Consider the following 27,931-nt stretch of genomic DNA (forward strand, 5'->3'; position numbering starts at 1 on the left):
CTCCCCTAGGTATCGTTCTGAACGAAAGATGTACAGACGTATTTTAGTACTATGTCTATGGGGTCGCTACATTCGTCTGACATCTGAATATATGGGTAGAGGAAACTGAGCTTCAAACGTTATAGGATTTAGTCATCCTCTATCCTTACTAATAATAATTTCATTCTCAATAAAACCAGCTTTTTAATCCTTTAAAAATGTGTTCTATTTTTATGCGACGAAACTTGTTTGCTACATTACTGCTACCATGGTACTGAGCCATTAGTAGTATGCTGCTTTTTAACACGCATGTTTGCAAATGCTTCCATTATCTGTCACGTGTTTGTTGAACGTGCTATATTTTCTTCCACAGTAAACCACGGTAAAACCATCCCACCTTGAACCGATTTGTTTTAGTTGCAGTCTGCAGTTGGAGAAGGTACCAGCATCATGTTGAAAGTGACCCTCTACACCTTGTGCATCCTTTCGGCGACCGAAAGTTTGAAGGTAGTGTTTGAGAACTTCAAGCAACTTACTGGGCACGATATAGTAGAGTGTGATATTCGTGTGCGCAAATTCAACCGCACAATGACGGTGCTGAACGGATCGTTCATCCTTCAGACTTGGATAAACGACTCCATCGAGGTAGTAACCTGCGCCCAACGGAGGTATGATTGGGGTTTTTCAAACGGCACACTAACGCATCTTTCTATTTATGAAGCTCTCTGTAGATCTCTTTCATAGTCGGCTTGGTAATCAGCAATTCAATCACTACCCAATGAAGCTACCGTCGTGCGGTTGCTGTAGCTTTTTCGACAACCTGCAAACGACCTACGGAAAGCAGACAAAAACGATATCCAACCTGCCGGCAATAGGCGAGTGTCCGATCTCGCCCCGCACGGTCGATCTGATCGATTTTGCCTTCCCGCAAGAGGTCGTGTCACAGGTGATGCCGAGAGGGCTTTGGAAAGCGCTGGTAACCGCCCGGCAGAATGGGAAGGTAGTGGTGACGTACTATTTTCTCGTGAAAGGGTACGATGATTTTTAAACAGGACCTGCGGGTGATAATATATGAGTAGTAATTGATGAACAAATATGTAATCTAAATAATCTAATAAAATAAATATAAACAGCCAATAATAAATGAAACCAAATCATCATTGCAATTTTAAATTTTGATATAGTAAACAAAATGATTATCTAATGACAGTTTACCATGTCTGTGGTTGCTGTTGGATGAACATGCATGCCAATCATCTGTAATTGTGTTGCTAGATGTATGTATGTCATTATGTCTTGCATGTATTCATGGGAGATATTCGATTCCCTGGATGAGCTGTTGTCTGTCACGTGTCAGGTGATCCGATGAATAAAACCCAGCAAATAGTACTGCACTATCGAGCCTTCGATCGTTGATTTGGAAAGAGTGGATCAGTTCCAAAATGGTCCTCTCTATATCTTGATGCACGTGTCGATGACTTTCATGCATAAATAGTAAAGAAATCCCAGAGCCCCTACCACAGTACGTACAACACCGGGAGCTTTATCTGTTCTGCAATGAGATTCTTATGGATGGCAATAGCTTTGCAACTATGCAGCACATACGTGGTTTGTATTAAAGTTACGTTCGAGAGCTTTGAGCAAACCAACGGTGAGGATATACTGCTATGCAATCTCAGGGTACGAAAATTTAACCGAACGGCGACAGTCTTGAATGGTACGATACACTTGTTCCGGGAAGCTCGCAACGATGTGCAGGTATGTCAACACTAAAGTACTGTTCATGGCAGCACATTTCACTGTAAAACAAAGTTCTCGATTCCAGTTTAAGGTGGATATGTTCTATAGCCGGCTGGGCAATCAACAGTACAACCATCTGCCGATGAAGCTACCGTCCTCTGGTGTGTGTGATTTTATAAACAATCTGTACACAGTGTTTGAGGAATTTACTGAAATGATCACGAATTTACCCAACAAAGACGAGTGTCCGATCAGTGTTAGGGATATGCACTTGTTGGATCAGGAGTTCCCGTCTAACATTTGGCCCAGGTCAATGCACAGGCCGGGCCTGTGGAGGCTAGATATAAGTGGGAAGCTAAACAACAAGCCGCAAGTTGAGTTTAACATTGGTCTGAAGGTGACGAATGATTGAGAGTACGATAGAACAGGCAGCGCAGAGTGCTAACAGTTTTTGATAACAATTGTGATGTAACATTCAATCAACCACAATAAACCTTCCGCAGTCATCATTTAGCATTTGCTTCTTCAACATCAACTTTATTGATTGCCTTAAGCACGTGCCTTAAGCACAAGAAACCTAAGAGTGAAGATATATCTGGATGAACCATAATTCAAACTCAAACATCTTTTTACTATTCTATACTACTTCTGATTGTCTCCATGGTCTTGTGTTGGCTTCAAAATTTATTTTGAATTGATAATCATTGCTTGTAGAACTTGTCAGCTGGTAATCTTAGAGCCAAACATTTGTCAAAACTTAAATCAAATCCTTTTTTTCAAGGATTCATACAAAAATTCTTTAAAAAAAAATCAAAACTAAACAATACGGTTCATGTCACACACTCTTTCACTTTCGGAAGGATTGTTCATTTCGACGTCGTTTACTTCTAAAGCCAAGCAACAATGCGTACAATGCGAAAAAAGAGGTAGTACACGTGAAGCACATATGATCGCCATGAAAATTAAACTGTTATAGTACACGTGACGCCAAGACCGTAAAGCGGTAGTAGCGCCTGATAAGTAAGTAAGTAAGTATATACACGTGACGCACATCGATATGTACGCCAGGATGCGCATAGTTATCAGCAAATGATAGATATTATATAAAAACTGAAAAAAACATTGACAGGAAGAAAACGACAACCTATCAACTGTGTGGTAAACGATGGAGGACGATAAGCTTGAAGTATAAATTCTACCAGCACACACGTTCAGCAATCCAAAAGCAGTTTGCTGCTGACTGTAGCATAACCTTCCCACTATGTTTCACTTGTTGGCAGTGACAATTGTTTTAATGCTTACACTTTTCTGTCACGAAACAGTTGGTGTAAGCTTGTCTATTGATAGCTTTGAGCAAACGCTCGGGCAGGATATCATGGAGATGGACCTGCGGGTAAGAAAGTTCAATCGTACGTCAACTGTCATCAACGGTACAATTCATCTGCGCCAGGAAGCCACTAACGCCTTACAGGTAAGCTAAACACGACCAACAAATCGTAACGGTAGCTCATCTCCTAATGGTATCCGGTTACAAAAGTTCAATCTAGACATTTTCTACAGCCGGCTCGGTAATCAGCAGTTCAACCATATGCCACTGAAGCTACCAACAGCGGGCGCTTGCGATTTTGTGGACAACTTGAAGCGAAACTATCCGGAGCATATACGAAACGTGTTCAATTTGCCAGAGATAGGCGAGTGCCCTATCTCACCGCGAGATGTATACATATTGGATGCCGAATTTCCTAACGAAGCGATACCGCCAGCGATCGCAAGGGAAGGCTTGTGGAAGGCAGTAATGCGCTGCTTCATCAAAGGGAAGGAGAGGGTCACGTATGCTATCACGTTGAAAGGAAGCTAGAGCTGATCAAAATGTAACAATATTGTATGAGTTACCAAGCAGGAATTGAGCCGAAAGAAGAGGATAGCACTGGACAATCTTTATGGAAAGGTTTTTTTTTAAGATTATAGATGTGTTGCTTTTGACTTATCTTACCTCACAAATAACAGGAGGACAGGAGTTTTATCCATCTTTTGTAATAAATTTAACTAATGAGACAGTAAGAAAGTGATGGCAGTTAGTTAGTGCATCAGTATTATTTCGTATTTTTATTGAACGTCTACTCGTGACTAAAGCATTTTAATAGCTAACCTTTTAATAGCATTTGAATTGATGCCGTTTTACGATATATGGACGGGAAGCTAATTTAAATTATGTGATTTAATGTTATGTGTAACATTTAAGGCATTTAACAACTACTTGTGCTTTTGTTACATTCGCTACATTTCAACTTCCTATCTCTGACAATATCAAGCAAAATCATTGCTAACCTTTATCATCCACATAAGGCGTACCACCTCTTCATCATTCAGCGTGAAAATGATGAAAGCCTTCCAAAGCCCTTTGGGCACGAACGGTGGGATCGATTTGGCGGGAAAAACCTTATCGATGGTATGCACCTCCAGCGGCAGTATTGGGCAGGTGCCGCGTTCCGGCAGGTTGTAAATATTCTCCAAACAATCGCTATACTCCGCGTAAATCATGTCGAGAAAATCACACAGCGGCTTGGAGGGCAGTTTCATCGGGTAGTGATTGAACTGCTGGTTTCCCAGTGGGCTGTGAAAAATGTCGGTGGATATCTGGTGGAAATAATAATGGAAAATAAATTTTACATACCAATTAATTTAATATTTCGATAGAGGGTGTTATCATACCAGAAAACTGTTGTTGAGAATCGTCGTCGATGCGGTCGTTCCGTTGAGTACCTTCGTCGTACGGTTGTACTTGCGAACCCGAAGCGTAGTGTTTATCATATCAAATCCGGACAGTTGTTCAGCGCGCTCGTAATCGATCTGTAAAGCCAGCAGTGGAACTGCACTGATGACAAGTACTGCCCAAATGTTTAACATGGTGACAGTACTATACTACTCTGTGCTGTAGAACACAGCGCTGTACGCTGGTAGTCGAAGGCATTGGTTGGAATTTATAATGATATACCGGATTGCATGTAAATGGATGAGGCTGTTGTTGTACTATTAACCCTGTAAAAGATTGCACTCCGTGATAGGAAAAATACATGGTAAATTGATAAGCATCGTTGTTACAGGCTATGTGCAGTATCAGTTGTCAGAGCAATAATTGACTTGTTTTGATGTTGAGTGATGAAATGGACTTCTATTTTAGCAGGAATACCTGTTAATAGTTATATTTATACTCCCACAAGATACCAAAAGATATAGTTTCTACCGTATACCTTGAACGCATACTTGGAGAAAGAGTATAGGGCATCGTGGCTGTTGTTTGAAATATTTCTGTCCTCATTCCCAGCATTTGTTTAGAATTGAGTTTTGAGTTTAAACATTGTAGAAGTATAGAAAAGGGAGATCAATTGAACGGAACTTAGTTGGTTTACAACAATGTCTGGTATTAAGTTCTCCATCTCTTTCGTATCTCCGTTTCAATCGTTCTAAAGTTCCTGCATTTTTTTGAGTCTGCGGTATCAAGAAATTCTCATTGACAGATATTTTTTTATATATTATACATAAACTATATTAAACCAACGGCAAGCATGTAGTACTTAAATTATCACGCAACATAAAACGATCGTAACATTTGCCCTTCTTCTTCTTCTTCTTTTCCTTCTCTCCAAGTAAGTGTAACGTTTTACTCGAACATGCCGGTCTATATATAGGCTTTCGAGACTTATTCTGTACCACACAGCCGGATAGTCAGTCCTTGATACGGGGTGACGGCCTATATGGGGCTTGAGCCCATGATGGCCATGTTATTAAGTCTTATGAGTTGATTGTACCCTAACATCTTCTCTTTATTATATAGAGCTCAAAATGTAAAGAAGATCTTTGAAATACAGTCGAGTAGTGACAGTGTTTACTAAAATAAATCAGTACTTATTTTAACAATCCACTCAAACTTTGAAACCTCCTTCTCTTTCAGCGTAGTATAGATATAAATTTTCCACAGCCCGGACGGTAAAAACGGAGGAATGGTTTTGGTCGGAAAGACCTTATTGATGGTGTGAGCTGATCGTGGCTTTATCGGACATACGCCCCGCTCCGGCATGTCGTACACGTTGACCAGATATTCACCGTATTCATCATGGAACATATCGACGAAAATCGCGCAACTGGTGCGTTGGCAGCTTCATCGGATAGTGGTTAAACTGTTGATTGCCGAGCGGACTGTGGAAAAGTTGTGTCGAAACCTGTGACGAAAAATGAAAATAAATACAAGCACTTCAAGCAATGCGTTAAACTACAGATTTTGCTGCATTGCTTACCGCGTAGTTGTTGTCCAGAACAATCTTCGAGGTAAAGGTTCCGTTCAGAACGATCGTGGTACGATTGTATTTGCGTACACGAAGCGTACTGCCGTACACGTCGAACCCTGTCAACTGTTCCGTGCGTTCGAAATCAATTTGAATACCCAGGAGACGTGCAAGCAGCAGGAAAAGCAGTCCGAGAAGGAACCAAGTCTTCGCCATGATAATTATACTCTCTAGTTGACAATACGGTTTGTAATGGGTAGCAAAAATGGTTGTGACGCATTTTTCTATTCGTATTTTAAAACCAAGCGGCAATATTTCTAGCGTGCTGTCTACCGTATCGCGTGCTTTAGATATGCTGTGGCACGTGTGCTGGCTCGTGATGCAGTCTGTTATTAGCGTGTGCTCTAATAGAAATGTGTAATCAACAAGCTGGGGAATGCTGAATGGTCTAATGATAGATCTCCTAGCTCTTGTGAAATCCTCAGGCGGGTTTGATTCCCATCAGCCGTAACAGGAGCTAACTTATCTGTCTTTAGCGATCTTGAATGAGGTCTCCTTGATCGCGTAGATCAGGTATGTCAAACTGGCGGCCGGCGGGCCCCTGACGGTACTGTATGCGGCCCGCGACGGTACGAAGTTATGAACAATAATGCTCACAGTTGAATTGGAACACCTTTAACATCGATATACGACTAAGATATTGCGGCCCGCGAAATGCTTTTCGGGTTAACAACTGGCCCGCCTAACTAATGAATTTTACTTATCCAGCGTAGATCATCATACGAAAGAAGAGTTAAAAATATGATTAAATGAAATTAAGGCAAAGTCGCCTTGATAAAAAAATATGTAGAAAACCTGATCGAAATCCGTTCAGTATTCATTGCAAACATTGAACAGTTTTATTTATTCAAACAAGGGTAATTAATTAAGAGACCATGCTATGTTAAGAAATCACTTTTAACATTAAAGACCATCTCGAACCGAGATACCTCGACATTTTTTATCTTATTTATGATGTAAATCTTCCACAGACCTGGACGAAAAAAGTGCGGTACCGCTTTGGCCGGGAAAATCTTATTCACGACGTAGATCATGCGTGGTGTAATGGGACATTCGCCCCTTTTCGGCATGTTGATCATATCCTCGACGTGCTCATTGTAGCCTTCGTAAAAGTTGGACATAAAGTCGCACACGTCACGGGTAGGAAACTTGGCTGGATGGTGATTATACTGCTGATTGCCGCGGCTGCTGTGAAAGAAGTCCGTCGAGACCTGTCGCGACCGAATAAGAAAAGACAGCGATATGTAACGGTAATAGACCGAAATGATAAAAAAACGTCTGCTGAATACTTACCACAATTGTTTTGTTCAGTGGTGCCACTATCTCCAGCGTACCGTTGAGCGTTACCAGCGTTCGATTATACTTACGGACGCGTAGTGAACTGTTGTACAAATTAAACCCTGACATTTGCTCGAATCGTTCGAAATCAATTTGCATTCCATGTAGGCAAATAGCAGTGAGCAGAAAGGACAATAAAAGGATCCACATGTTGATTCTGTTGCCGGTGCGTAAATGTTGCCATTTCAGGGCGATCCAGCTGCTTTTCATTCGAACAACATTGCCATTGATCATGCGTTACTGCAGGTTATCAGTGTGATCGAGGGAAATATAGCTGTGTGATACAAGGAAATAAGCATCAATAACACGTTGTAATAGCACGTGCTTTTGAAGTCCTGTTTACTAAGACCATATGAATATGAAGGCCAGCGAATGACAAATACAAAAAGTTGTATAATAATTTTAAATTATTGTTTTCGGTTGTTATTGTTCGTGTTGTTCGTAATTATATGCAAACAAGTTTTAATGACTTCCTTTATGTTCTGAGCGCTTCTACTACTTAGTCAGTTGTTTATTAGAAACATGAAGGTGTCACAATATGCCACAGTCTATCAAGATAGTTTAGATAGTTTAGTTAGTTTAGATAGTTAGGCACTAATTCACCGAACGGTTTAGAACGTAAGAATACGTAAGAATTGGGGGGAACAAATAGGCATTTGAGGTATCAAGATCACTTTTATTTTATATATGTGTTTAGTGAAGAGCTTCTAATATAAATTACAACCAGCATAATATATACATTTTTGCAACAAATGCTTTTGGTGCTAGAGCAAATCGTTGTTGACCTTGGCGATAATTTCAAACCTTACAATCTCGACGTTCTGTACCGAATTGATGAGATGTACCTTCCACAGCCCTGGCGGGAAAAATGGAGGAACGGCTTCTTTGGGAAATGGCTTATTAACTACGTATATAGTGCGTGGTCGAATCGGACACTCGCCCCTTTCCGGCATGTTGATCATGTCCTTCACATGCTCGCTATAGTCGGCATAGAAGTTGTCCATAAACTCGCAGACATGGCGAGTGGGTAGCTTTACTGGATAGTGATTAAACTGTTGGTTACCGCGACTGCTATGAAAGAAGTCCGTCGATATCTGCAGAATGTTTACAAAAAATAGATTAAAAAAAAAACAGAACAAACAGTAAGAACAAAGTCACCCAACTACATACCATGAAGCTTTTGTTCAGTGGTACCACCACCTGCAGCGTACCGTTAAGCGTAACCATCGTTCGATTGTACTTACGAACGCGCAGTGAACTGTTGTACACATTGTACCCGGAGAGTTGGTCGAACCGTTCGAAGTCTATCTGTATCCCATGAAGAGAAATCACACAAAGCAGCACGGAATACAACACGAACAACATGTCGCGTTCGATTGGGCAGCTATGAGGGTGCAATATGACGGATCGGATGCTTTTAATTCGAACCTAAGCTTTATCTTGCGCCTACTCGCGTGCGGAGGACACATCGATGTTAGCCATTTCACCGAAGATGTGGTAATGATAATGATGATGTGTGGTGTACTCAAGTGAAATTGTAGCAATGAATATATGTAAACTGCATACATTCGTAACAAATATAATATGTGATATGATCATACTTATTAGTGCAGTTTTCGTCTGCTTACATATCATTTACATCACATGCCATTCCTGGAATCCTACTCGCTTAAGTGTTAACATTTTTGTGGATTTTTTACATTAAGCTGTATAATATGTCATATGATATTTAGATAAGTCACTGCATTATAATGATATGTACATCCTATATTTTAAACAACAATAAGACATCTGTTCATAATGGTTTTATTTAGTTAGTATGTTAAATGTTACATGGAAATACAATGTTCAAAAAAACTACGCATCTTATTGCAGAGACGAAAAAAAAAAATTCTTTATGGTTCTAGTGGTACCGTCGGAATGGACGGTGCGGTCAGATTCCGAGATCTTGCCTAGCTTTGATGATCAGCTCAAACCGTGCAATCTCAACGTCGTTCATCGTCAGTTTGAGTTGTGCCTTCCATAGTCCTGATGGGAAAAATGGAGGTACCGCTTTGGCTGGAAACGGTTTGTTGAGTATGTCGATTTTGCAAGGTTTAATCGGACATTCGCCCTTCGCCGGTAGGTTATCCAAATCGTCGACATACTCGCTGTAGTCTGTATAAAAGTTTTCCAAAAACTCGCACACGTTCTGGGTAGGAAACTTTACTGGATAGTGATTGAACTGCTGATTGCCACGGCTGCTATGGAAGAGATCGGACGTTACCTGTGCAGGATAAAGACAAGGAAAAAAATAAACTATTCTAGATGGACACTGTGCTTTTATTGACTTTTGATTTAAACAGAAACTGTTGGAGATTATTTGGAGTTGGAGTTTTCTAGACAATGTTTGACATATTAATGATTAAATATAACATTTGATAAGAATATGATAACCATCGTTATTACTAACGACTCCAACAACGATGCCAAAAGTTTCTTATAATACCAAAAGCCGTGCGAAGGAAATTTGTCAATATATTTTACTACATACCATAACGCTTTCGTTAAGCGGTACCATCAGCTCTATTGTACCATTGATTACTACCGCCGTTCGATTGTACTTACGAACACGAAGGGAACTGTTGTAGATATCGAATCCTGCCAGTTGCTCTAATCGTTCGAAGTCGATTTGCATTAGTTGCAGCGTAACTGAAACAAACAGCAGCAATGAGAACAGTACGCTCAACATGATGGTAGGTGTTCGTATAACGATGAACCGTTCAGGTTGGTCAGTATTAATACAAGCAGTTTGGGGATTACGCAAGTGCTTGATCGCGTGATAAGAGCTAACACAGAAACAAATATGTTTTGCATGACAAGTACCAACTCACTCCCTATTATTCAATGAGCGTTTGTGATAAATAGAATACATTACATGTTGCTAATAGATAGCTACTGTTAGGCTTGTAGCAATTGAGCAAAAAACGCTTGCTTAAAAAACGCTTGTTTCTGAGAGAAAGAATTCTGTTGATAACGCCTCATCAGAAGGGATGAGACATCAAGTTTAACTAACATAAGGTAAGAAGAAACTTGCCCGGATGTGGGAATGTCTTTCTTCAATGGGGAGTAACCCAAGAACGCGACATCGGATAGGACATGAAGGAAGGGATTGATAAGATCCAGGAAGGAACCGTCGAACAGCTACTCGAGTGAATTTACGCTGGACACTCTCCAGTCTGGCCATCGAGCCTGGAGGAGATCGAAGAAACAGCGGCGTTTTCCAGGATAGGTCGAACCCAGCAGCAATACAAAGACTTCAAGCATAGACGATCGCGGATTTCGGACGCGAGTCTAATAATGAGTCTTAGTGACTTATTGGCTTTGTTGATAACATGACCAACACGCATTTTAAAAGACAGCTTCTCGTCCAGCCACACACCCAGATCCTTTACCGACGATACTCGACGTATGACATCATCACATAGGGAGAAGCTAAACGGAATCAACGCGGATTTGGTAAACGAAATCGCGCAACACTTGTTTGGACAAAGGCAAAGGCCATTATTGTTACACCAAACAGAGATGAAATTCAGCACAGTTTGGAGATTACCACAGTCAGTAGACGAAGATACAAGTAGGAAAATTTTGACGTCGTTGGCTTACAGCAGACAGCCTTTAGCAGAATGTTATATCAACATACCATATAAAATCACACTAAAAATATGTAAAACACGTCGATTTGTGGTAGGTTCGATCTTGTTAGCTGAAGAAAGATTGATCTTTTTTTGGTTAAGATATTTTGCCATGAAAGGTTAAACATGTTTGGATTGGATTTTTTAAATTTTTCAAAAGTACTTTGACACATTTCAAAATAAATAAAAAATCATTTCAACTGATTATAAACCATTCTCAATGAATAATGCGGTTCTGGAAAACAATTCGTTCAACAATTTTATGACAAAAACAACAGATGTTTTTGCATCAAACTCAAACAAAACTGGAAGTGTGCGTAATTGACTGACAAATACTGTACATTTGCTACTGTGCATTTTAATTATTTGATTGGTGCGATCAGATTCCCAAATCATTCCTAGCCTTGGTGATCAGCTCAAACCGCGATATCTCAACGTCGTTCAGCGTCAATTTGATTTGTGCCTTCCATAGTTACGATGGGAAAAATGGAGGTACCGCTTTGGCTGGAAACGGTTTGTTGAGTATGTCGATTTTGCAAGGTTTAATCGGACATTCGCCCTTCGCCGGTAGGTTCTCAAAATCGTCAACATACTCGCTGTAGTCTGTATAAAAGTTTTCCAAAAACTTGCACACCTGTTGGGTAGGAAACTTTACTGGATAGTGATTGAACTGCTGATTGCTAAGCCTGCTATGGAAGAAATCTGACGTTACCTGTGCAGATTAACAGCAATTAAAAAAGGAAACTACATCAGTCGGACGTGCTATGATTGGCCTTTGTCTAAAATGGAAACTGTTGGCATAATTTGGAGTTGGAGATTTCTTAACGCAGTGACATGACATTATATTGAGATGTTGTTACACACAATAAGGATATGTTTTACATCGTTATTACCAGATACTCGAGAAAGGTTGCCATCAGTTTCCACAAATGTCATAGTCCGAGTGAAAGAAATTAGCCAAGTCACTTTTCTACATACCATGATGCTTTCATTAAGTGGTACCAACAGATGTATTGTACCGTTGAGTGCAACCGCCGTTCGATTGTACTTACGAACACGAAGGGAACTGTTGTATATATCGAATCCTGCCAGTTGCTCTAATCGTTCGAAATCGATTTGCATTACTTGCAGTGTAATAGAAACAGACAGTAGAAATGAGAACAGTACGATCAACATGATGGTTAGGGTAGGAATAACGATGAACTGCTTAGCTCGGCCAATTGAAATACAAGTGGCTTTAGGATAACATCGCGTGAAAAGAGCTAGTAGAGGAAAAGGTTATGTTCTACATTACAAGCACGAACTCTCCCGCCCTGATATTAAATGTACGTTTGTGATAAATAGAATACATTACACGTTGTCAATAATGTTAGGCTTGTAGCATTTGATCAAAATAAAATTGAAATAGCTGGTTAGTGTGAATGTGACGGTAGCGTACGCATTGTAGCAGAGAACACAGAACACCGTTCAGAGCTATCTGTAGTTATCATTTCATAGCAAGCTCTATTTTCATACGCTCATATTTCATTTGCATGCCATTCCTTATTTGCAGCGCGGCATGTACATGACATTCTTCCATGCGGTGAAATCAACGCAAAAAAAATGCAAAGTGTTGGGTTTGAATATTTGCAATAACAAGGTGTGAGTGATGAGATGGCCAGGTGTGGCTAATCCTAAGACGTGATAACACTCTCTGAACCTAGTGTGATGGATGTTTTCTCTATGATGGTGTTGTAGTCTTGCTTATTTGCAGGAAAGAATTGCCTATCTAGTAAACGTCTCTACTATTCCCGATAACGGTGCTGCCAATGCAATGAAATAACGGCTTGGAAGAGTATAGTAGTGGCAAGCTATTTTATAATGCTGATGATGATTTTTGCGAATATATGGGAGCGTAAGGATGAGATAGGACATAAAAGGGGACACGGGTTAGGACGTTCGGCTGTTTGACAGTAGGCGCCAAACTACATACAAAAAAGCACTGATTCTGAAATGCTCGTGTATTAACTGCAAATATTGCGCACGATCATTGACTCAAAATTCATCAGCTTAGCTCTGGTTCAAATTCAAAAGACAATTGAAATAAAATTTAAACAGGTACGATAACTTTAGCAACATAACAATGGGGGATTTAAAGATTTCAACGATTCGCCGCAGGCTCGATCAGGTTAGCTGATGCACGATTGATTTTTTTGTTGAAGCAATAATATTTTGTCATTTTGAATATTTTTTGTCATTTGTTTTAACGTTTTTAAATTTATTGGATGTAGTATGACACATTTCAAAATAAATGAAAACTCTTTCAAAATTAACATTAACCATTCCCATTGATTGGTAGGGTTATGGAAAACTATTTGTTGAAAATTGTTTAACTTCAATAGAGAAACAACTAACTGGAAGTGTGCATAATTGACTGACACATACTGTACATTTGCACACATAACTCAATTTGCTCTTTGCAGGAACGGATGATGAATCGATCAAATTCCGAAATCGTTCCAAGTTTTGGTGATCAGCTCAAACCGCGCTATCTCAACGTCGTTCAGTGTGATGAGGATTTGCGTTTTCCACAGTCCCGATGGGAAAAATGGAGGTACTGCTTTGCTCGGAAACGGTTTGTTGAGCACGTATATAATGCGCGGTGCAATCGGGCACTCGCCCTTCCTCGGTAGGTTAATCATATCGTCGACATATTTGCTGTAGTCTGCGTAAAAGTTATCTATAAACTCGCACACGGGCTGATTGGGGAATTTTACTGGATAGTGATTGAACTGCTGATTGCCACGACTGCTATGGAAGAGATCGAACCGTATCTGTGCGAATTAAAAAAGAAAAGAAAAAAAATTAAGCTACATCTGACAAAAAATGAGACATTATCGGTTTTTGACTTAACTTGAAACTGTTAGCTGTTTTTTAAATGTCCTACACATTCTTTGACACCATTACGGGTTGTTATTACATTATTATGACATTATTATTATGAGACTTGAGAAAGGGTGCTAACAGTTTCAGAAAGTGTTATAAACCGTGTAAAAGAAATTTGTCAACTCGATTCACCACATACCATAACGCTTTCGTTAAGTGGTACCGTTAGATGTATTGTACCGTTGAGTGTTATCGTTGTTCGATTGTACTTACGAACGCGAAGAGAAGTGTTGAAGACTTCGTATCCTGAAAATTGTTCGAATCGTTCGAAATCAGTTTGCATCACTTGCAGCGTAAAACAAAATAACAACGGAAATGAGAATAGTACGATCAACATGTTGGTAGATGTAGGTATAACGATGCGCCGTTCTGGTTGGTCACTTTTAATCCATGCAGCATTGGGATTACGCAAGTACCAGATCGCGTGAAAAGAGCTAGTAGAGGTAAAGGCGATGTTCTGGATGACACAAAACGACTTTCTGCTCATATCATAGTAAAATGTGTGTTTGTAGTAAATGTAAAAAAAACGTTGTACCGCTGTTCAGCTTGAAGCATTTGAGAAAAATAAAATTGAAACAATTGTTCAGTGTGAATGTGACGCGTTCAGTGAGGGTTTAATAATCAATAATGATGGCGGGCTTTTTTCATGCTTTGTGATGATGCGAACTATAATTAACTGTTTGACAATTATGACAACATTCTTATAACATGCCCTAGCTTTTTTATCCTATCAGCCTTTGCCACCGTCAGGATGATCGGTTGCCCTTACAACTTAGCTTGTGGTTTCCTTCTTTTCCACATGCTTGAACACATCTACAAAGATGGTTCAGAAGATGCGTCGCTCACAAACGCGCAAGACGTTTCCATCATCCGCTCTCATGGTTCAAGGCTCATGTCTATAGACAATGTGCGGTATATCTCACATTTCGTGCAGTCACGAAGTCTTCTAGATCTCAGCAGATGTTGAAGCCCATAGTATGCACGACTCCCCTGCACAATGCATTTCCGATTTTCGCTGCTGATGTCGTTGTCCAAAATAACGACCGTCCCGAGATAGCAGAAGTTATCATGCCATCACATACAAAGACACACACCTCCAATGTATGGATGCTGGTCAGTGAATTCAGTACTTATCAATATTCTCTAATTATTATTATTATGATTTTATTATTATTATTATTTTATTGGTTAATCCTCAACGTCCCGTAAGGCCTAATTAAAATGGGTAATAGAAGACAAACATATATTTAAAAAAATACATAACAAAATCAAGATTTGTATCGCACTTCACTGAGACTACGGCAGAGGGCGGAGACGTTCCTTCAAACGCTGAGTTGAATTACTATACTTTATATCAACATAAAAGAAAACAAGTTTGGTATGTTTATATCAGTCATCGCCAATCAAAACAATCAATCCATAGAATCGTCACTCCAGTTAGCGAACGTTGTTCGTTAACTGGAGTTTGTTAACCTCTCAGTTAGCGGTCATCTACTGTAGTTGGTTTCCACTGGCTAGAACCTCATCGATATGCTGTTTAAAATTCAAGAAGATGAATCAAGAAGAACGCCCAGATCTTTGTCATGATGTCCTGACATTTCTTTGTCTTTGTCGATTGACTGCAGTGCCATCCATGAAGTAGGTACATACCAGTAATTGGGCTTCTGCATCGACAAAAAACACACAAAAGCATTTCTCGATGCAGATAGTCAGGCCATTGCGCTTGCACAACGAACAGAATGCATTAGATGCAAATAAAATAATAAAAATAAAAATAATACAATCACCTGTGTTCCGGAATCAGTCCGCTATTAATCTGTTGGATGTTCGGATCCAGAATCAAGTACCTATAAGATACTCGCACAGTCAGTCAAAATTGAGCTAGCTAGTGATCGCATTATTTTCGATGCTGGAGTACATACCAGAGTCAGTTTGGAGTGACGGGAGGCGCGATGTTTGCCGGTACCAAGCATCTTGAAAAGATTACTACGGTTTTTCGCTTCTCTTTTAATCGGTGTCGTATGTGATACGAATATAAAATGCCGATCACAAAACACTCCATGACAGTAGTTTTACATAGTTTTTGAAAATATAATAACGTTATATGAAGAATTCAAATATGTTGTGAGAAATATTTTTGATACTAAAGTAATCGATTGTGGTGATTGGGTGATTTGTGATTTGAATACTTTGAAACAAATCTGTATATTAAGGTTTTAGTTGGTATGAGGTCAAGACGGAAGCTTCAATTGTGGAACATGGTGATCCATTTAAAAAATGTATTGAATATAATCCAAAACAGAGAAAATATATTCACACATGTTCTCACGTAACTCATTTTGCGCTTTGCTGCAAAAGGTTGGTGCGGTCAGATTCCGAGATCATGCGTAGCCTTGATGATCACCTCAACCCGTACTATCTCAATGTTGTTCAGTGTGTGTGCCATTTGCACCTTTCACAGTCCCGTTGGGAAAAATGGAGGTACTGCTTTGGCCGGGAACGGTTTGTTGTGCACGTATATTATGCGTGGTGCAATCGGACATTCGCCCTTCCTCGGTAGGTTAACTACATGCTCACAATACTCGCTGTAGTCCTCGTAAAAGCGTTGCAAAAACTCGCACACGTTCTGGGTGGGAAATTTTGCCGGGTAGTGATTGAACTGCTGATTGCCAAGCCTGCTGTGGAAAAAATCGGACGATACCTGTGTAGGTTTAAAAAAATATAAAAATGACGCATATAAAACCAGAAGCCGTACGAAGGAAATTCGTCAAGATACTTCACTACATACCATAACGCTTTCGTTAAGCGGTACCATCAGCTCTATTGTACCATTGATTACTACCGCCGTTCGATTGTACTTACGAACACGAAGGGAACTGTTGTAGATATCGTATCCTGAAAGTTGTTCGAATCGTTCGAAATCGATTTGCATTACCTGCAGCGTAACTGAAACAGACAGCAGCAATGAGAACAGCCCGATCAACATGTTGGAAGATATAGGTGTATCGATGGTCAGCTTAGATCGGTCAATTTAAATGCAAGTGGATGTAGGATTACGCAAGTGCCAGATCGCGTGAAAAGAGCTAGTACAGGAAAATAGATGGTCTGCATGAGAAGTACCAACTCACTCTCCATTCTACAATGTGACTACATTTGTGATAAACAACATACATTACACGTTGTTATGTGTGCTCAACTGTTAGGTTTGTAGCATTCGAGCAAAATAAAATTAAAACAATTGTTTAGTCTGAATGTGACGGTGGCATAGGATACATTGTTGCAGACAACACAGACCAGCTTTAATTGCAAACCATAATGTTCGTTTCATGGCGAGCTATACTTCCAAGCTTCGTCATTATGGCGACAACAATCAACTGTTTGGTAATACTGTTTGAGCAGTTCGAGCAGTTCAACGGATTTGAAATGGTAGATATGAAGCTGCGTGTACGTAAGTTTAACCGCACGATGACAACGCTGAATGGTACAATTTTTGTGCGGCAGCCCATCGGCAACAATATTGTGGTGAGTCAAGTTTGCAAGGCATAGTACGTATTCATCAGTTTACCCTTAATGCTGTAAACAAATACTATTGTTTGTTGCATCTTTGCAGTTTCACACCGATCTGTTCCACAGTCGGCTGGGTAACCAGCAGTTTAACCACTACCCGGCCAAGCTGCCAACTTGCGGTTTTTGTGACTTTTTCGACAACCTGCACAATACGTACGAGGAGCATATTAGCGATATTGTGAACGTACCGCGGTTCAAGGAGTGCCCGGTGCAGGTGCGGGAAGCGCACTTCCTAGATAAACCATTTCCATCTAATGTGCTGCCGCCGGTGTGTCCAACGGGACTGTGGAAAATTGTCATTAGCGGCCGGTTGGACGATGAGGAAAAGCTTAACTACCATATGGTGCTAAAAGTGTATGAAAATGATTTCTTCGGGTAACGGGATAGCTTGTTAGATAGCATGTACGTTTTGCGTGATTCTTGTTTATAGGCTATTACATTATTTATTTATTTATTTGATTATTTGTTATTTACACTATTTGGTGAGGTAATGCATGGAATAAAGATGAACATTCATGTAAGGGCAAAATACTAAAAAGCATTATATTATTCTATAAAATATCCTTGAATGTTTCGTAAGTACTACATAGTAAAAGAAGTCTCTGCAGTGTTGGTAATCTAGTTGCCGGTGATCTTATCCGTGGTGTATATCCGTATAAGTAATATTAATAGATTTTCCATGATTTAGCCAATTGAACCTTTGTTTACCAAGAATGAGTTCAGCATGCTGGCCTATGCCAGCTACGGTCTGAGAGATATGGCTGATCAACAATCACGGTGTCCATTCCATCCAAGTCCTATAATCAATTGATCGTTCACGGAGTAAACGTTAAACGACTTTTAACGAAGACTGTTTGGACCGTACAATGGCTTATTTTTGTACAACGAATGGATTATTCACTCAAAACGTTGTTGAATTTTGTATACGGTGTAGTTGATATAAAGAACGATTTCAAGGAGGTTTAACATTACAGAATTTCTTTTCCAGGGTTGGTATAGAAATAGTTAATGAAAAAAACCTGGTGAAAAAATTCATTCCAAACATGTTAGCCGATTTATTTATTATTATTAATCAGAATTACGAAAGTCGACTTTGATCTGGAGAGCTATTTTTTATTTAATTTATTTAATTTGATGCTTTATCCAGGATAAAGCATCAAAAACAATGTATAAATGTAAAGTAAAGGTAAAGTTGTGTGTATTAAGGTAAAGTTGTGTGTTTGATCAAAACTACATTCGATACAATCAGGACAAAAACTGTCGAATTTCCTGGCAAATAATCGACATCAATAAGCCAGTTCGGATCGCATTTCAGATTCAGATTTAATGAGATATATTGGTTGGATATGGAGACATTACTATATGATCACATGGCAGATTTTGTCTCATCTCCGATTGAGAGGCACACGTGAAACACGTTTAGCACACGTGATAGTTAGCTAAAACAAACGTGATTTTAAAGCTTGCATGACGATACAAATGAACTTGTATGAGGACATGAACATGATTATTCCTAGTGATAGTAACATTAATAATACATTTTAGCCATGCATCTGCATGTAAGAAAATGGTTAAAACATCAAGCTAGTGCACGGTAGATCCTCATTTGCTAGCACGATGATTACCTGGCAGTACCGTTTACTTTTGCTCGCGGCCAGCATTCTGGCTACCGTTGCGATACAGGCAAATTTCGAACGGCTTGAGCAACCCTCGGGCAAGGAGTATGTAGATTATAATCTTCGTGTCCGGAAGTTCAATCGCACCGCAGCCACACTCAATGGAACGATCAGTATTAATCAGGTTATGGATAACACGATGATTGTGAGTATGGCCTTGTTGGAACGAAGCGCTAACTGTCTAACCGAAATTTTCAAGTTTGACAGCGATGTGTTTCTCAGCCGGCTTGGAAATCAACAGTTTCTTCACTCACCGCTACACCTACCATCGACCGGGATGTGTGAGCTGGTGGATCACGTCCGCGAAGAATATCCTTTGCTATTAGAAGGCATTGAAAACTTTCCACAAAGTGGGGAGTGTCCTATCTCTGTGCGAACGGTGTACGTAAAGGATAAAATGTTTCCGCCGGAAATACTACCCACTCCGATGTCGGCAGGGCTGTGGAAGATTATCTTCTCCAGCAAAGCGAATGAGAAGATGATATTTGAACTTGTTGCAATTATTCGCATAACCGATAGTTTTTGAAGAAGTAAAGATCGTTTAGCACACAGCTAAAATGCAATAAACGCTTGCATGTTATTGGGCTTGACAGTATGGTAGGTTGCGTGTTTATTTCGATTTTTTCCCGCGGAAGAGTAAAAGTTATGAGTTTATGGATTTATTAATAAAAAATCTGCAAAAAAAACCCCGCGTGTATTTGTAGTGTATTTTTGGAAACATTTCAATGTAATTCCTTACAAAACATAAAAATGCTATTGGCTATTTCAATACTGTTCAATAACTACAATGTTCCTAAACTTCTGAACAGTGTGAAAATGATTGCTGTTATTATCTATGGTTTACATGTAGTATTGTAGATAAACATGTTAATTTACTGTTGAGTCGTTAATGGATGCTCATTAATGCGCCTGTACACTTTTCCAATCTGTGATCGATCCAGATTACTAAAACGCCAAACTGATGTCGATGAATGGGAGATATCACCAACGTAGCAGATTTAGTGTTATCTTGTAAAGAGAAACTGTTTACCAGCATGCACCTACCTTTATACTTTGAATATGATATTAAAAGCATGATTTGTCGTTAGTACAGCATTTGTTAAAACAATGTTGATTCCGTACCACTGGTGGCTGCTGTTTGTGACGGTTAGCTATGTGCTACCGCTGCTCGGTATGAAGGGATCGTTCGAGCGTTTTGAGCAATTTTTGGGCCAAGAGTACATCGACTTCGATCTACGAGTGCGTAAGTTCAATCGCACTACGATGACCTTAAATGGTACGATCTACATAAATAAACGCATAGATGATACGATTCAGGTGAGAACTCGTTGGTTGTCGTCGATTAATTCATCCTATAGCTAATATGGTGTATTACTATCTACGTTCCGAACAACAGTTCTCAAGTAACATTTTTCTTAGCCGGTTGGGAAATCAACAGTTTCAGCATTATCCAATGCACCTGCCAACCCAAGGCCTCTGTGAGATGATACAGCACGTGCATGACGAGTACACGTCAGCCATTGAAGATATTGTCAACGTTCCCAGCGCTTCCGAGTGTCCGATTGAAAAGCGTGCGATGTACGTACGGGACAAGATAGTGCCGATGGACGTGATACCGGATTCTTTGTCCAGCGGTCTGTGGAAGCTGGTGATATCTGGCGAGCTGAACGACACGATAGTGATACGGTTTATGGTTAGTGCTCGGTTGAGCGATGACTATGGGTTTGGATTTTGAAATCATGGTAGCATTCAACTAGCAGCTTAATGGATGGTAGTTTTGTGTAAACGAAAAGGAATAAAGTTATCTGAGTTTTAAGGATCAATTTGTACTATAAGCTTGTTTGTCTCGCTTGTTTTAAATGAATCGCATACGTATAACATATATTTCCATTTTGTTATGTATTTTTAGCATTTAGCAAAATGCTTATTTTTTTCCAACAGACTCAATTGTTGCGATCAAAAGGATAGTTGTGATTGCAATAAAACAATAATGATTTAACTATGTTTGATCAATGACTTTATTTGGACAGATTTGAAACAATTTTCGAAGAATTGATTTAACTACTATTGATTATGTACCAATTTGAAAACATCACATTCTGTAAAAGGCTTCGTGATGGTTATGGCATGTAATTATCGCGAAAACATTTCATAAATTTCTGAAAAAAAAACACTTATGATCTACACTGTTAGCTACGCGGAACCGATGGTGATCGGAACTGGCAACAACTAAGTAAATTGAATAACCTAGCCGATCGTGTAGATACATCCCAGCACGCAAGCGTGTTTGTTTGCGAGCATATATATCGTACACTGTATCACGCTGCGGGCTAGTAATCGCTGATACGATGTCTGTTTACCAGCAATTCATACTACTGTGCTTCATGGCCGTCTGTGCACAGCAAGCCATTGCAACCCTGAAGGCATCGTACGAACGGTTTGAACAGTTTTTAGGCCACGAGTACATCGATTTTGATCTGCGCGTTCGTAAGTTCAATCGCACCACGATGACGCTTAACGGAACGATCAACGTGAATCAACCGATCGATGATACGATCCAGGTGAGTACGGTTGCTGCAATGGCCAGCTGCTAATGACAGTAAACTAATGAATCAAACTCCCAAAATACGCCCATAGTTCTCATCCGACGTGTTTCTCAGCCGGCTCGGAAATCAACAGTTTCAGCACTACCCGCAGCATCTGCCAACCAGTGGGATCTGCGAGTTTATTGATCATCTGCACGAGGAGTATCCGGCAATCATTGCGGATATTGTAAGCATTCCGGACCATAAGGAATGTCCAGTGTCGGAGCGTGCCATGCACGTGGTGGATATGGTATTTCCATCCGACATTCTGCCGGAATCGTTGTCCAGCGGTCTGTGGAAGATGGTAATCACTGGCATGATAGACGAAACGGTTGTAATACGCTACATGTTTAGCATTCGCTTGACCGATGACTACATGAGATAGTGAAAGCAAAGCAATGGGCAATTTGGGGAAAATTATTGGAATAAAAAAAAGGTATTGCAAGCACTGATTGAAACAAATTTTATTATCAAAAGAAGAAAGAAATTAGTAGGATTTGTATCTTTGTGTTTGATTGTGTAGTAAGCTAATATAAAGATGTTTTTCAATATTTCTCTCGACAACAAGGTAATATTTATGAAAAAATTGCCTTTAAAAACTCGCCATAGAAAGATATGGCCTCATACTTTAAAAAACCGATAAATAATTCTAACGAAACGATTAATGTATGAACAATGCCTTTCGTTATACCCCTGTACGTACAAAAATAAACTAGTGGCAGTCTTTATGAGGCAACCAAACTACACATATCCGCTGCTTATCTTATGTGCTATTAATTATACGTAACAGCATGCGCAGTTAAGCGTTTGCCTTATCGCTAACAAATGGATAGTTAGTTGCAAACTAAAGCTATAGCTGTTACGGATGCAGCGTAAGCTCGGATAGGAGTATTTAAACATATTTCAATCATATTCGGTTATGAAGCAATGGATGAGTGAAAAATATGCAGAATTTAGATGTGCTTCTCTTTTAAAAAATCATACTCATACCCAAAATATCTAAGCAAGGTTCTACCACAATTAGAACAACGAACGCAAAGAGGCAGCGGGACCGGAAGCAATCTTACTGTTTAAATTTATTCCCCTTCTGCACCGGGCACTAGTTCCGATTTACGGGTACAGCCTTCGCCCCGCCTCTTCTCCGCCAAACTTTCCTCCAGGCTCCCTAGAGCCGGCCAAAATGGGTCGCGCTTCCTGCACCGGAACACGGCACGGCGAGCAACAGTGGGCACGTGGGCAAGCAGTGTAGTGCGATAAATCAACCGGACTAGAAAAATAATATCGAAAACAGCCTCGTCGACGACTTTTCCGTTTTCGCTGCTCCGAGGCTTCGGTTCGGTATCGTCGCTACACCCTCGCCGAACTTGATTGCACACACACATACTCTTGCTGGTTTGTTTGCGATACGAAAAGCGGCCTGCACAGCAGTGGCAAGCTGCGTTGGTGGTGCGTTTCCCGCGCGCACGAGAGCAACGGAGCCCTAAACATGGTGGAAATGGACACACTATCTCTTTCACTCAAGGATGAATTTTCATCCCACTGTGTAGTAGCTACGTGTATCCTACCTCACTCACTTGCTTTCAACCAATGGATGTTGTTTAGTAGATTGCGCTGTGCTGCAAGGGATGGCCGCCCCGGTTGGTGGAGGATGGTACAAGGTGGACCTTGTCCCAGCATGACATGCCTTCTTTTGAAAGGTTTTGCGAAGACAACCAAAGCATCGGAGTAACAATCCGGTAGGTTTTCTTTTGCCTGTTTGATCTATTGTTTTTCTTCTTGCACACAGTTTTCTCTCGTGTTGCGTGGGCATCATCGGTGTAGTACTACTACTCTCGGTAGAGCTGTTGCCATGGTTGCTAAAGTGTAGTATGGCGCGCAATACCCGTGGTTTCCGGCGGGCTACCGCTGTGCAGAATCGTGTCTCTTTGTTGTTTTGATGCTGTTGGAAGAAATTTTGGATTTTTATCAGCTATTTGTGATCATAGAAGCTTGTTCAAAATTACACTTTTTGATAGTTTTTACAATTCCGAGAAAAACAATTGGTTAATATTCCTTGTTTTAGATCATACTAACTTTGAACGAATATACGTCATTGGATGTAAGGGGTATAAACGATCAAGAATGAAGAAAAACGCAACAGCACAATTACTTTAGTTTTTGTTTTATTCAGAAGGAATGGCTTCCGCCGTATTGTTTTGTGTGTATTTCATATTATGTATTAGCAGATAAAACAAATTTGTTCGGTATTTATCAGTTTTCACTATTATATGAAGAACTTGGGATATTTTGAAAACTGTTGTGTTTATTTGTTTATTTTAGGTAATTATTTTATGGTATTTGTAGTGGCCTAAGTAACTCAAAAAAACTAGCGAAACACTTTGCGGTAGCTAAAGTTATATCTTTATTTGACTTTATAACACTCTTGGAGTTGCATACATGGTAATTTTTAAACATATTGACCAAAAGTATTGGGAACAAAGAATAAATAGGAAGGATAACTAGTTTAAACTTCGAGACATATACAACATAGATTCATTACAGCTACAAAGTCGTCTCCTACAGTAAATACTGAAGTATTCATAGTGTCTTTCTAGATGCAGTATTTATACTTAGTCTTGGCAACTGATCTGGAGCATCTTGTTCAGGAAGCTGTAAAAATTCATGCGGCAGCTTAATGAAGGTGACTTTTGATCCATTGGAATTTGGTCTCTTTAAATACATAAAATACATTTATTAGCTCTCTTTAATCAACTTAACGCCAGCTTTTGATAGAATTTTAAGTGATGGTAAAAAATAAACAAATAAATAAACAAATAAAAAAATAAATAATAACACACATTAAAATAAATATCAGTGTTAATATTCAATTGAAAACGCATTACCCCGGAAGCTTTATTAATTAAACTGTTTACAACGTTGGGCAAATATTTGAGGAATTAATTTTTGGTTTTTCTTAGAGTAACGACTTATTGTGAATAATTAAGTATTAATGCAGCCGAATAATCAGCCTTTGATACGATAGCTGCTCTGCTCGAGAATTGAAATCGCAACGGGTCTATTGTTCATTCCTACCAGTGGGCGTTTTATCCACAGGATCGCCCTAATTGCCTTTTAGTATTGGTGCTACAAACCGCTTTAAAGCTATGTTAAATTAACAAAAAAAAAAAAAATGCATACCACTATAAGTTATTGTTCCAACTATAAATGCATGACAATTTTCAACATTCGCAGTAGAAAATCAAATGAACTCAATCTGATTTGTACACCCAGTAAAACTCGTTGTAAACTCCACTCTACCATCCATAAAATGTGCTTCGTAATAGGACGTACGCAACCGGATAACGCGATAAAAGTTGCAGTAGGTTTGCCATCCAGTGTACGCGCTGCTACAGCCGTTCCCGTGCTCTACAGTGCGGAGCATAAAATATGGAGCAGTGACGTGGCTGTGCGCTCTCATAAACATTCCACACCGCTATGCACTATGCATAGGTGTTTGTTTTGTTTTTGCTTCGCACTTCATAGAGATGACATCAACCGAACGGCCGAAACCGAGATGGAAACAACCGTGGAATGCCTTAAAGCACAAGGTCCCAAGGATCCATCGAACCATCCTTCCCTCCCCGCCCCCGTCCACCCCAGGTGCTAAGTAACGAGAAAGGCTTAGTTTTCTGGACGTTTTGTTTTTGCTTCCAGCACTTTTAAATCCATTTCCAGCGACGGTGGAGGGTATGCTTTTCGTTGTTTTTTTTGGTTGGTATCGTTACCTTTTGCCTTTCAGAGAAGCTCATCGCAGTGACCCATCCCCTTGGGCAAATCCCCGCGGGAAGAATGAAAGATCAGCAACTAAAGTTTCCGATCGAAATCTCCGGCTCGAATGGTTCGATGGTGGCCATGCCTTATGCTTTGGGTCGTTTGCTTCCCACCGGCGGGCAGGACAGTCGTCAGGGGAAGCTTTGAATACTTCCCCGATTAACTTCCTTTATTTTTTTGGTATGTGACTACCAATTTTACATATTGCTTTCTTCCGAGTGATGATACTGGTAGGTGTAGGCAGCAAAATCTAACACGCCTTCGCTGCGTGCGGTAGGGAGTGTCGCCAAGTGGGGGAAAAAAATGCCCAGTCAAGGTTAAAAGGGAGGATAGAATTTTTCATAAGATTTTCCATTTTTGCACGCTGCATAAATTGTTAATAAATTTGAAGCTTAGAGCACCGTTTTTCCTTCACCAGCAAAGGACGACGTTGCAGTTGCGGGTGCGATGGTGCGAAATATATCCACCACCAATAACCTAGTTCCGGGAAAGATGAAACAGGAGACGGCGTTAAGGTGATGGCGAGAAGAAAAAAAAAAACAACCCAGCGAACCCAGATAAATATTCTATCAACGCTGCAACCTTTCACGGGGATCAAGCAGCTGCCTAGAAGTAGCTCGAACTAGCAGCCACTAGCGGGCGCTCTCCATGGTAACCAACCATGGCCCATCCAGCACTAAGCCACGGTTAAATAGAGGCGAACGGGACGAGTGGGTTCGGTGTTTTGTGCGTGTGCCTTGAAGGCTTTCTGAAGTGCTGACGCCAAAGTGCGCTCGCCGACGTTGAGGTTTGTGGGCCCCGCTGCGAACGCTGCGTTCGGTGCGTTCGGTTGGGAAAAGGGTATTTTGAGGAAAGCCTTGGTAGATTGAAAAAATGATTTTCAACCAGGCGGCAGCAGGCTAGGCGGACAAGGCAGGCAGGCATGCAGGCAGGCAGCATCAGTAGTAGCAGCAGTGAAAGTTGTTTAAAATTTCATGTGCAAACGATTGTATTGGTAGGAGGCTGCCTGGCTGGCTGGCTGGCTGGCGGCGGAGACTGCACACTAGGCTGGCGGTGTGGCGGTGAAAGACATCGACAGTACCACTTTGCCTATTCACTCTTGAAAATTAGTTTTCAGGGGTTGCGGTGAAACCGGAATTTTCATTCCATAGGCACGATAGGCACGATGTAGCGAGGGCTGATGGGATGATGGTGGTGGTGGTGGTAGTGGTGCGTTTGCATGCACGCTATGGGCAAAAGGGAAAGGGTGCGGAAGTTTCGAAAATGATGCCGGGGTGAAAGTGCCCGAAAGGCATTCTCGGAGGACAGCGCGCGGCAGGCAATCCTTTTCTGCGAGAGGGGAAAGGGCAAAGTGCCACAGTTTTCGGGCGAAAATGGGCCGTCTTGCAAGCGGGAACTATGTCAGTGGTGTGTGCTAGTGCGCTCTGTACCGTGCTGTACCACAGGCAAACATACGCTATGTACTTTGTGCTAACAGGCACAGACAAACATTCGCACACATACACATACAGCGAAGAGTAGAGCAGCAATGGCAGATGGGCCTAACATACTAACTAGCGGTAATGGTAGACGATTTGCTTTACGCTGAGATATATGGGGAGGGGTATAGGGAGCGGGGGTTTCAAGCTAATTTCAGTAAACGGTGCGCTTGGGCGTACCAAGTAATTGAGCTTTAATGTAGAATTGTTTTGTTCCACGGAACTGCGGAGAAAATGTTTAGGAGAGAGAGAGGGATAGTGCAAGAGAAAGTGAGATAGAATATTCTTGTGTGATAGAGTAATTACTCCAAACGATATCTGTGTAAAATTGTAGCTAGACGCATAAAAATATTAATGTGATTTTTAATAGTAACACTGTTTATTGCGCCTAAATTGCTGCAAGCACTTTGCGGGTGATTTGCTGTGGATGCAGTGTAGCCTATGCAAAGCATTGGTGCCCTACTTTTGCAGTTTGAGACATTTTGAACCTGTCAACTGCTTGAGGAGCAGTTCCAGAACCTTCATGAATGTTAACTTTTCCTTAATTACCTTGTTGGCTAGATAATAGTAAAACAGGTGCCATCGGATGACCTTGCCTAACGCCTAAAGGTATGCTTAACGATTTAAGTACTACAGTTACTCTCCGCTTCTTGGGTGTCTGTCCTTTTTTTTGCAATCTTACTATGAAACAACTGTTTTGCTTTACATATTTCTAATATTCTTAGGTGAAACTAGACATTTCATAGTTTCTCGTCTCGTAGTACAGTCGACAACTCGTACGACTTAACAACATGTTCGTCATGGGTTGAAGCCCCA

At 40.4% G+C, this 27,931-nt stretch overlaps 15 protein-coding genes across 16 annotated transcripts; 7 read left to right on the top strand and 8 right to left on the bottom strand.

The window, feature by feature from the left end:
* Positions 1-414: 414 nt before the first annotated feature.
* On the top strand, positions 415-1,058 carry LOC120903112. The gene is made up of 2 exons (XM_040312337.1): positions 415-624; positions 701-1,058. The coding sequence occupies exons 1-2, from the start codon at positions 430-432 to the stop codon at positions 1,025-1,027; spliced, it is 522 nt and encodes a 173-aa protein (XP_040168271.1). The 5' UTR covers positions 415-429; the 3' UTR covers positions 1,028-1,058.
* Positions 1,059-1,518: 460 nt separating this feature from the next.
* Positions 1,519-2,232, top strand: LOC120903544. The gene is made up of 2 exons (XM_040313031.1): positions 1,519-1,737; positions 1,805-2,232. The coding sequence occupies exons 1-2, from the start codon at positions 1,537-1,539 to the stop codon at positions 2,129-2,131; spliced, it is 528 nt and encodes a 175-aa protein (XP_040168965.1). The 5' UTR covers positions 1,519-1,536; the 3' UTR covers positions 2,132-2,232.
* Positions 2,233-2,953: 721 nt separating this feature from the next.
* On the top strand, positions 2,954-3,797 carry LOC120902739. The gene is made up of 2 exons (XM_040311730.1): positions 2,954-3,190; positions 3,257-3,797. Exons 1-2 carry the CDS (start codon positions 2,981-2,983, stop codon positions 3,575-3,577), a joined length of 531 nt encoding a protein of 176 aa, XP_040167664.1. The 5' UTR covers positions 2,954-2,980; the 3' UTR covers positions 3,578-3,797.
* A 50-nt stretch (positions 3,798-3,847) lies between these two features.
* LOC120903024 lies at positions 3,848-4,649 on the bottom strand. The gene is made up of 2 exons (XM_040312204.1): positions 4,432-4,649; positions 3,848-4,356 (listed from the first exon to the last, which is right to left on the bottom strand). The coding sequence occupies exons 1-2, from the start codon at positions 4,624-4,626 to the stop codon at positions 4,027-4,029; spliced, it is 525 nt and encodes a 174-aa protein (XP_040168138.1). The 5' UTR covers positions 4,627-4,649; the 3' UTR covers positions 3,848-4,026.
* Positions 4,650-5,617: 968 nt separating this feature from the next.
* On the bottom strand, positions 5,618-6,218 carry LOC120899521. The gene is made up of 2 exons (XM_040305476.1): positions 6,015-6,218; positions 5,618-5,939 (listed from the first exon to the last, which is right to left on the bottom strand). The coding sequence occupies exons 1-2, from the start codon at positions 6,216-6,218 to the stop codon at positions 5,832-5,834; spliced, it is 312 nt and encodes a 103-aa protein (XP_040161410.1). The 3' UTR covers positions 5,618-5,831.
* A 722-nt stretch (positions 6,219-6,940) lies between these two features.
* On the bottom strand, positions 6,941-7,563 carry LOC120903446. Its single transcript, XM_040312882.1, has 2 exons — positions 7,356-7,563; positions 6,941-7,273 (listed from the first exon to the last, which is right to left on the bottom strand). The coding sequence occupies exons 1-2, from the start codon at positions 7,548-7,550 to the stop codon at positions 6,941-6,943; spliced, it is 528 nt and encodes a 175-aa protein (XP_040168816.1). The 5' UTR covers positions 7,551-7,563.
* A 543-nt stretch (positions 7,564-8,106) lies between these two features.
* On the bottom strand, positions 8,107-8,764 carry LOC120903233. The gene is made up of 2 exons (XM_040312524.1): positions 8,571-8,764; positions 8,107-8,494 (listed from the first exon to the last, which is right to left on the bottom strand). The coding sequence occupies exons 1-2, from the start codon at positions 8,625-8,627 to the stop codon at positions 8,165-8,167; spliced, it is 387 nt and encodes a 128-aa protein (XP_040168458.1). The 5' UTR covers positions 8,628-8,764; the 3' UTR covers positions 8,107-8,164.
* A 426-nt stretch (positions 8,765-9,190) lies between these two features.
* On the bottom strand, positions 9,191-10,384 carry LOC120902702. The gene is made up of 2 exons (XM_040311676.1): positions 9,934-10,384; positions 9,191-9,666 (listed from the first exon to the last, which is right to left on the bottom strand). The coding sequence occupies exons 1-2, from the start codon at positions 10,129-10,131 to the stop codon at positions 9,334-9,336; spliced, it is 531 nt and encodes a 176-aa protein (XP_040167610.1). The 5' UTR covers positions 10,132-10,384; the 3' UTR covers positions 9,191-9,333.
* A 926-nt stretch (positions 10,385-11,310) lies between these two features.
* LOC120902729 lies at positions 11,311-12,253 on the bottom strand. Of its 2 annotated transcripts, none has more exons than XM_040311715.1 (2): positions 12,053-12,253; positions 11,311-11,708 (listed from the first exon to the last, which is right to left on the bottom strand). In XM_040311715.1, the coding sequence occupies exons 1-2, from the start codon at positions 12,248-12,250 to the stop codon at positions 11,547-11,549; spliced, it is 360 nt and encodes a 119-aa protein (XP_040167649.1). In that variant the 5' UTR covers positions 12,251-12,253; the 3' UTR covers positions 11,311-11,546. The 2 variants fall into 2 exon arrangements, with proteins under 2 accessions (XP_040167649.1, XP_040167648.1); XM_040311714.1 differs by having other exon boundaries at positions 11,311-11,786.
* A 1,217-nt stretch (positions 12,254-13,470) lies between these two features.
* LOC120903831 lies at positions 13,471-14,335 on the bottom strand. Its single transcript, XM_040313473.1, has 2 exons — positions 14,139-14,335; positions 13,471-13,887 (listed from the first exon to the last, which is right to left on the bottom strand). Exons 1-2 carry the CDS (start codon positions 14,280-14,282, stop codon positions 13,555-13,557), a joined length of 477 nt encoding a protein of 158 aa, XP_040169407.1. The 5' UTR covers positions 14,283-14,335; the 3' UTR covers positions 13,471-13,554.
* Positions 14,336-16,268: 1,933 nt separating this feature from the next.
* On the bottom strand, positions 16,269-16,974 carry LOC120903263. The gene is made up of 2 exons (XM_040312565.1): positions 16,788-16,974; positions 16,269-16,700 (listed from the first exon to the last, which is right to left on the bottom strand). The coding sequence occupies exons 1-2, from the start codon at positions 16,929-16,931 to the stop codon at positions 16,455-16,457; spliced, it is 390 nt and encodes a 129-aa protein (XP_040168499.1). The 5' UTR covers positions 16,932-16,974; the 3' UTR covers positions 16,269-16,454.
* Positions 16,975-17,273: 299 nt separating this feature from the next.
* LOC120903452 lies at positions 17,274-18,058 on the top strand. The gene is made up of 2 exons (XM_040312886.1): positions 17,274-17,521; positions 17,610-18,058. Exons 1-2 carry the CDS (start codon positions 17,315-17,317, stop codon positions 17,943-17,945), a joined length of 543 nt encoding a protein of 180 aa, XP_040168820.1. The 5' UTR covers positions 17,274-17,314; the 3' UTR covers positions 17,946-18,058.
* A 1,125-nt stretch (positions 18,059-19,183) lies between these two features.
* Positions 19,184-19,878, top strand: LOC120899533. Its single transcript, XM_040305493.1, has 2 exons — positions 19,184-19,387; positions 19,442-19,878. The coding sequence occupies exons 1-2, from the start codon at positions 19,184-19,186 to the stop codon at positions 19,766-19,768; spliced, it is 531 nt and encodes a 176-aa protein (XP_040161427.1). The 3' UTR covers positions 19,769-19,878.
* A 471-nt stretch (positions 19,879-20,349) lies between these two features.
* On the top strand, positions 20,350-21,046 carry LOC120899534. Its single transcript, XM_040305494.1, has 2 exons — positions 20,350-20,559; positions 20,639-21,046. The coding sequence occupies exons 1-2, from the start codon at positions 20,350-20,352 to the stop codon at positions 20,975-20,977; spliced, it is 549 nt and encodes a 182-aa protein (XP_040161428.1). The 3' UTR covers positions 20,978-21,046.
* A 538-nt stretch (positions 21,047-21,584) lies between these two features.
* Positions 21,585-22,275, top strand: LOC120902486. Its single transcript, XM_040311272.1, has 2 exons — positions 21,585-21,803; positions 21,880-22,275. The coding sequence occupies exons 1-2, from the start codon at positions 21,591-21,593 to the stop codon at positions 22,210-22,212; spliced, it is 546 nt and encodes a 181-aa protein (XP_040167206.1). The 5' UTR covers positions 21,585-21,590; the 3' UTR covers positions 22,213-22,275.
* Positions 22,276-27,931: the final 5,656 nt, after the last annotated feature.

The sequence above is a fragment of the Anopheles arabiensis genome, chromosome 3, assembly GCF_016920715.1.
Source record: "Anopheles arabiensis isolate DONGOLA chromosome 3, AaraD3, whole genome shotgun sequence".
In the NCBI taxonomy this organism is placed as follows: Eukaryota; Metazoa; Arthropoda; class Insecta; order Diptera; family Culicidae; genus Anopheles; species Anopheles arabiensis.